The 7,469-nt window shown below is 39.2% G+C and overlaps 1 protein-coding gene across 1 annotated transcript; it reads right to left on the reverse strand.

Annotated features, from left to right (window-relative positions):
* Positions 1-4,288: 4,288 nt before the first annotated feature.
* Positions 4,289-7,268, reverse strand: LOC112066436 (melanoma antigen preferentially expressed in tumors-like). Its single transcript, XM_024129489.1, has 3 exons — positions 6,979-7,268; positions 5,637-6,239; positions 4,289-4,802 (listed from the first exon to the last, which is right to left on the reverse strand). The coding sequence occupies exons 1-3, from the start codon at positions 7,266-7,268 to the stop codon at positions 4,289-4,291; spliced, it is 1,407 nt and encodes a 468-aa protein (XP_023985257.1).
* Between the last annotated feature and the right edge of the window lie 201 nt (positions 7,269-7,469).

The following is a 7,469-nucleotide window of genomic DNA, read 5'->3' on the forward strand; positions in this document are numbered from 1 at the left end:
CAGTGTGTGTGTGTGTGTGTGTGTGTGTGTGTGTGTGTATACCACATTTTTCTATCAATTCGTCTGCTGATGGGCACTTGGGTTGCCTCCATATCTTTGTTATTGTAAATAGTGATGCTATGAACTTAGGGGTGCGTGTATCTTTTCAAATTAATGCTTTTGTTATTTTTCTGTATATGTATCCAGGAGTGGAATTGCTGGATCATATGGTAGTTTTGTTTTTAGTTTTTGACGGAGCTCCATATTGTTTTCCATACTGGCTGCACCAATTTACATTCCCATCAACAGCATACAAGGATTCCCTTTTCTCCACATCCTCTCCAATATTTGTTCTTTGTAGACTTTTTGATGATAGCCATTCTGACAGGGGCAAGATGATATGTCATTGTTGTTCTGATTTGCATTTCTCTAAATATTAGCGATGCTGAGCATCTTTTCATGTGCCTGTTAACCATTTGTACATCTTCTTTGGAAAAATGTCTATTTAGGTCTTTTGCCAATTTATCATTGGGTTGTTTGTTGCTTTGATATTGTATTCTATGAGCTGTTTATATATTTTGGATATTAACCCCTTGTCGGTCACATCATTTGCAAATATTGTATACCAATCCTTAGGTCTTATTTTCATTTTTGTTTATGGTTTCCTTTCCTGTGCAAAAGCTTTTAAGTTTAATTAGGTCTCGTTAGATTATTTTTGTTTTTATTCCTTTTACTTTAGGAGATTTATCCAAAGGAATATTGGTATGATTTTTGTAAAAGAGTGTTCTGCTTATGTTCTCTTCTAGGAGTTTTATGTTTTGAGGTCTTACATTTAGGTCTTTAAACCATTTTATTTTTGTTTATGGTGTGAGGGAATGTTCTAATCTTTGTTTTACATGTAGAGGACCAGTTTTCCCAACATCACTGTTTGAATAAACTGCCTTTTATCCATTGTATATTCTTGCCACCATTTCTGTAGATTAACTGACCGTACGTGCATGGGTTTATTTCTGGACTGCCTATTCTATTCCGTTGATCTATGTATCTGTTTCTGTGCCAGTACCATGCTGTTTTCATTAGCTTTGTTGCATACTCTGAAGTCTGGGAGGGTTATACCTCCAGCTTCATTCCTTTTTTTCCTCAAGATTGCTTTGGCAATTTGGGGTCTTTTGTGGTTCCATATGAATTTCTGGATTCTTGGTTCTAGTTCTGTGAAAAATGACATGGGTATATGATAGGGATTGCATTAAATCTGTAGATTACTTTGGGAAGTATGGACATTTTAAAAATATTAATTCTTCCAGTTCAACAGCATGGAATATCTTTCCCTTTCTTTATTCATCTTCAGTTTCCTGCATCAGTGTTTCATAGTTTTCAGACAGGGCTTTCACCTCCCTGGTCAGGTTTACTCCTAGGTGTTTTATTCTTTTTAATGCGATTTTAAATGGAGTTTTAAAAAAACCTTTCTGTTTGTGATATTTCATTATTAGTGTATAGAAATGCAACAGATTTTTGTATGTTAATCTTGGATCTTGAAAGTTTGCTGAATTCATTTATTAGTTCTAATAATTTTTGGGTGGAGGCTTTAGAACTTTCTATACAAAGTATCATGCCATCTGCAAAGAGTAACAATTTTACCTTTTCCCTTCCAGTGTGGGTAACTCTTATTTCTATTTTCGTCTGATTGCAGTGGTTAGGACTTCTAATACTATGTTAAATATAAGTGGTGAGAGTGGGCATCCTTGCCTTGTTCCCGAATTTAGTGGAAAGACTATCAGCTTTTCATCATTCACTATGATGTTGGCTGTGGGTTTGTCAAAAATGCCCTTATCATGTTGAGACAAGTTCCTTCTATACACACTTTGTTGAGAGTTGTTATGAATGGATGTTCAATTGTGTCAAAAGCTTTTCCTGCGTCTATTGAGACAATCATGTGACTTTTATCTTTCATTTTGTTGATGTGGTGTCTCACACTGATTGGTTTGCAAATGTTGAGTCATCCTTGTGACCCTGGAATAAATCCTACGTGTTTTATGGTGTATGGTCCTTTTGATATATTGTTGGATTTGTTTTGCTAATATTTTGTCCAGGACCTTTTCATTTGTATTCATCAAAGATATTGTCCTCTCATTTCCTTTTTCTGTAGTGTCTTTGTCTGGTTTTGGTGTCAGGATATTGGTGGCCTTGTTGCATTCTTATTTTATGATGTCTTTGAAATTCCATGTGTTATCATTTCAACAAAGCAGCAACATATACAATTCATTTAACATGTTTGTTTTTCTAAGTCAGAAATTCAGTAGCAAAATGGAGGTAAGTTATTAACTATTTTTTATTAATTATTAATTATTTTTTGTATTTTCTCTGTTTTTGAAATGCAGTTTATCACTTCAACATGTAAGCAATAAGAAAAAATAATTGTAAAAAATTTTTTACTGAGTCTTTAAAATGTGTGTATTATCACTTCAACAAGGAAACAATGTAAACATTATTCAATACTTTCACATTCTTCTTTCTTACTAAGTCTTTAAATTGCAATCTGTTTTCAATTCAACAAGGAAAATGCAATCTGTTTTCATTTCAACAAGGGAACACTATACACAAAATACTATTTTTCCATTTTTTTCTGTTATCAGATCATTGACATTTTCTATGTTACCATTTCAACATATAAACAGGAGGAACAACCTATTAATTAACTTTATTTTCTCTCAATTAGTCTTTGAAATGCAATGTTTTATAACGTTGACATGTAAACATATAAACAGGGAATTATTATAACATTTTTCTTACTAAGTCTTTGGAATACAATGCTATCATTTTAACACATAAGGATATAAAGAATTTCATTTACATTCTTTTATCTTTACTCTTTTTGATATGCAGTATGTTATCATTTCAACATGTAAACAATACAGGTAAATTATCAATTAGTTATTCTACGTCCTTTGTTTCTTACCAACTCTGGGATACACAGTGTGCATTCAACACCGAGGGTATATCACATTTGAGCGTAGCCAAATTTCTAGAGTTCAGAAGCCACATATGGTTAGGGTGCAGCATACTGAGCAGTGAAACTCTAGTGGAAGAGCAGAGGGAACAAATACATATGCAACAATGTGTACCATGAAGGAAATGTACATGGTACCTTAAGAAAAAGCAGCAGCCGGATAAATCTACTTAAATTGGGAAGTAAGAGAAAACCCATCTGAGGAGGTAACATTTAAGCCATGACCTGAGGCCTGAGCAGCTATCCAACAGCATAAAAAGGGCAATATCATTTGAGCAGACTCTGTAAGGGGAAAAAGTGAAAAAAATACTCTGTTATGGGGGAATAAATAATTTCCTAAGTCCTCTAAGAAAGAGTACAGAAACTGATAAATCATAGGAATGTCTTCACTCTTAGTGAGATGAGGGACTTTATCTTTCTTAGCACCTGGAAAAGTACCTAAATCATAACAGATACTTGGTGAATGTGTGTGGAATAAGGAATAACTGAGCCAGGGGTAGCATAAAAAGGGCAATATCATTTGAGCAGACTCTATAAGGGAAAAAAGTGAAAAAAATACTCTGTTATGGGGGAATAATTAATTTCCCAAGTCCTCTAAGAAAGAGTAGAGAAACTGATAAATCATAGGAATGTCTACACTCTGAGTGAGATCAATGACTTTATCTTTCTTAGCACCTGGAAAAGTACCTAAATCATAACAGATACTTGGTGAATGTGTGTGGAATAAGGTATAACTGAGCCAGGGGTCTGAGACCTGGGAAATCAGGCAGCAATATGCTGATGAAGATACCAGTAGGTAGTGGGCATAGTTTGTTTGTTTCCTTTGAGTTGCATATGGTTTCTCATAAGCCATCTGAGGTAATCAGAAACACAAGAAGTTTGCAGGTCCCTAGAGGGTAAAATTATTCAACAACTAAGACCTCTAGGAAGAGTTTCAATTGATCTGACTTGTGTCAAGTGCCCATAAATGGATAAGTGAACCAATCAGTGTGGATAAGGAAATGATGGACCATGACTGGGTCACCTTACGTCACATACCCAACACTGTGGTTAGTAACCAGAAGAGGTAGAGGGAAATGGGCAAGAGATCCAGAGGACCTTTCAAATTCCTCTGTTTTCTTTTTAAAGTTCCCCTTTTATAGAGATCAGTTTACATATCCAGTGCTCCTAACCCCATTTTCCTAGAAGAGTAGAACTTTACATGTGTCTCTACAAACTTGTGTTTCAGGCAAAAAGAAAAAAAAAAGGGAATGATTTAATGGCCACACATCAGTGTTGAAACACCTCCTTGTACTGTGGAAATCACTCTGAACAAGTGGCCCAGTTCATGTCGTCCCGCTGTGCCCCGTGCAGCATCTCCTCCAACTGAGCCTGAACTTCAGCAAGTTTCTGTCGGTCCAAAGTGTCAGGAAAATTCCATTCCTCGTAGCAATGGACAGGGACAGGATAAGTCACATACTTCAGCATCATCAATGGTGTCAAGTGCTGCAGAAGGCTCTTGAGCACAGGCATCGTAATGGGATTGTGGGCAAAGCTAAGGACACGGAGGTGGGTACAGTGGCTCAGGGTTGGGAGGACGGCAGAGAGATTTGAATCAGTTATCATACAATTATTTATCTCCAGATGTTGCAGGGTGTTTGAGACCTTCTCCAGCAGAGTGTGGAATGGCTCATAAACTTCTGAGAAGATCTGGTTGTTACTGAGACTCAATACCCTTAGGTGGGTGGCCTGAGAGCTCTGCGACAGGACAGTGATATCTCTGTGAGAAAGGCTACAGAAAGGTAGATACAGTGTATCCAACTGAGGTGGCACAACTCTATAGAGAGAAAAAAGTAAGGTTATTTCAGAAGAATGAGGGCAATGAGCAACAAATTATAGGTATCTTAGGCTCTAGAATAAACTCCTGTGTTCATGGTTTGCAATAGGTGGTTAACAATGTGGACTTTGGGATCAGACTTTATAGATTTGTGACCCTGAGAAAGTTACTTCACCACTCTGAGGTACAGGGTTTTAATCTTGAAAATGTGCACAGCAGTAATTATTATACAGAACTGCGGGAAAGGTTAAGTGAAGAAATTACATGCACTTAGTGTATATGACATAATCAGTGTTGGATATGATTCACTTATTTAGCGAGGATGGGTCTGGGGAAGCAGCCAACTGAGGGTTTCCTTTGACTAGTTCCCAGATGACAAGCTCTCCATTCAGGGTCTAAGACTTGGGGGAAATACAGGAGCAAAATTATCTGGCAGTGTTAACTATTGGGGCCCATCCATGGGCATGTGCATTAGTCCTATAGCTTAATGTTTCTCCATCTGAATGCCTCCCCTTCCTCTCTAGAGAGACGTAAAGTCCAATAGGAGAAGGACTGAGTCTTTTTCACCAATATATTTACAGACATATTATAGTGTCTGCCCACGGTCACTGAATGAATGAATGAATGAATGAGCACAGCTTCCTTTTCTAACCTCATCTGTTGCTCACCATAAGGTACCCCTCTCTCCCCCGGCTAGGTTCAAACTCCCAGCAGTGCCTATGCTGAGGCAAAAAGAGAAATGAGTTACAAGGAGCTTAGGAAGATCCAAGCATAGTCTCTTCTGTCTTAACAATGAGGTGTTCAGGGAACACAGGTTCCTCCCCACCCCCTCACCTGAGCACTTTGTGCAGTTGATCTGTGAGGGAGAAGAAAGTCAAGCTGAGCTCCTGGAGATTGTGCAGTCGCCGAAGGCAGAGGAGAAAAGATCTGAATTTCCTTCTCTTATAAGATTTAAAAGGGATGTTACACAGAGTAAGGCTGTCCAGGTGGATCACCTGAGCCAAAATGGGGATAACTTCATTCAGATTAGCCTGATCTATTTCCAGGTGATCAATGCACCCCAGATCCAGAAACTGCAGGATACTTTTGTGGGCAGATATTCTATCAATGTGCAAATCTCTGCAGCAGAGGTGCAAGGACCCAAAGTTCTCCTGAACTTTACTACAAAGGAAAGAGAGGAATTGCTCTGTTCTCAAGGTACTATTGAGGTAAATATCCACTAGTAATTCCATGGGTTCCCGTGCTGACTGAGGCTCAGACCCGGAATTACCAATCCCGAGGCTCCTGACACACTGCTGAGCTTCTTCTATCTTAAGGATAGAGTGCTGAGAGTACATGCATGACTGAAAACAGAAAGGGAATGCGGTCCCAATCTCAGTGCATATTGTCTCACAGTCCAGGTCACTCCTTAAATCTAGGATCCTCAGTTTGGGCCCCCTGTAAAGAAAGGAAGAGACAGAACACATGAGAGATAGCGGATTTTAATATAACCCAGCAAGATCAATGATGAGAAGCAGGGACAGAACACTTTAACCCTGGTTTTCACTTCATTGCCATTCACCAAGAAGTTCTTTCCACACAAATGCAGTGTCTTTCATCCTTTCCCCACCCCCTCCTTCACCTCCGGTCTTTCCCTGTCTCAATGCCCATGTTCCACTTCTGTGTAATCGCACTCAATTCCATTCATAGTATCCTCAAACACCTCTATTCTATAATCAACACTATAAGGTAATGGAGTCCCGAAGGTGACCCCAAGTGCTGACCGACAGCTCTGCAAAGACTGCAGTATTCACCATTGGCTACTGTTGGGAGACGGTTAGGTAGTCCCCTGCCCCAGGTTATAGCATACCCTCCTGCTGACTCCCCGTGTCTCTACTGGTCATATTCTTACCAAGAGGAAGAGTTCTGGGCAGGGAGGATCTGCAGACCATCAATCATGGCTTCCAAGATGTCATAGTATGCCTCTCGTGTGTTCAATGACCCAATATGGAGACAGCGAAAAGGCCAAACCCTCACCATTGCCTTTAGCATCGACTTATGTCCACCCAAGAAGGAAGCTTTGAACAATGGAACAAAGAGGTCTCTTGGGATTTTGTCCAGGTTAGGTATTCCCCTGCCCCAGGCTACAGCATACCCTCCGGCTGACTCCCTGTGTCTCTACTGGTCATAGTCTTACCAAGAGGAAGAGTACTGGGCAGGGAGGATCTGCAGACCATCAATCATGGCTTCCAAGATGTCATAGTATGCCTCTCGTGTGTTCAATGACCCAATATGGAGACAGCGAAAAGGCCAAACCCTCACCATTGCCTTTAGCATCATCTTATGCCCACCCAAGAAGGAAGCTTTTAACAATGGAACAAAGAGTTCTCTTGGGATTTCGTCCAGGGCATGGATAGCTGCAGGCTCATTATTCAGCAGACTCTTTGCAGCAAGCTCTAGAAGAGTGACTGTGGTGTTTTGGTCCATCTTCAAAAACCTGCTTCAGAGTGGAGAATATTTAGAAATTCTGAGAAGATATCTATAGTCACTTGTTTGCTTTCAGGGTTAGCTATGGACAAAATATTTATTGAATAAGTATGTGGTGAATCATAGTGTCAACTCAAGTGACCTCTACTATAGGAATAGAATGAAAATGGACTTGTGTGTATATTTAATTATATATGTGTA

This window comes from Physeter macrocephalus, chromosome 21 (genome assembly GCF_002837175.3).
Source record: "Physeter macrocephalus isolate SW-GA chromosome 21, ASM283717v5, whole genome shotgun sequence".
NCBI lineage: Eukaryota > Metazoa > Chordata > Mammalia > Artiodactyla > Physeteridae > Physeter > Physeter macrocephalus.

Coding starts and splice junctions, on each gene's coding strand:
- LOC112066436 (XM_024129489.1), bottom strand. CDS start 7,268: ATGGACCAAAACACCACAGTCACTCTTCTAGAGCTTGCTGCAAAGAGT. Junction 6,240..6,978: donor GCCCAGTACTCTTCCTCTTG/GTAAGACTATGA, acceptor CTTTCTTTACAG/GGGGCCCAAACTGAGGATCC. Junction 4,803..5,636: donor CAACTGCACAAAGTGCTCAG/GTGAGGGGGTGG, acceptor TTCTCTCTATAG/AGTTGTGCCACCTCAGTTGG.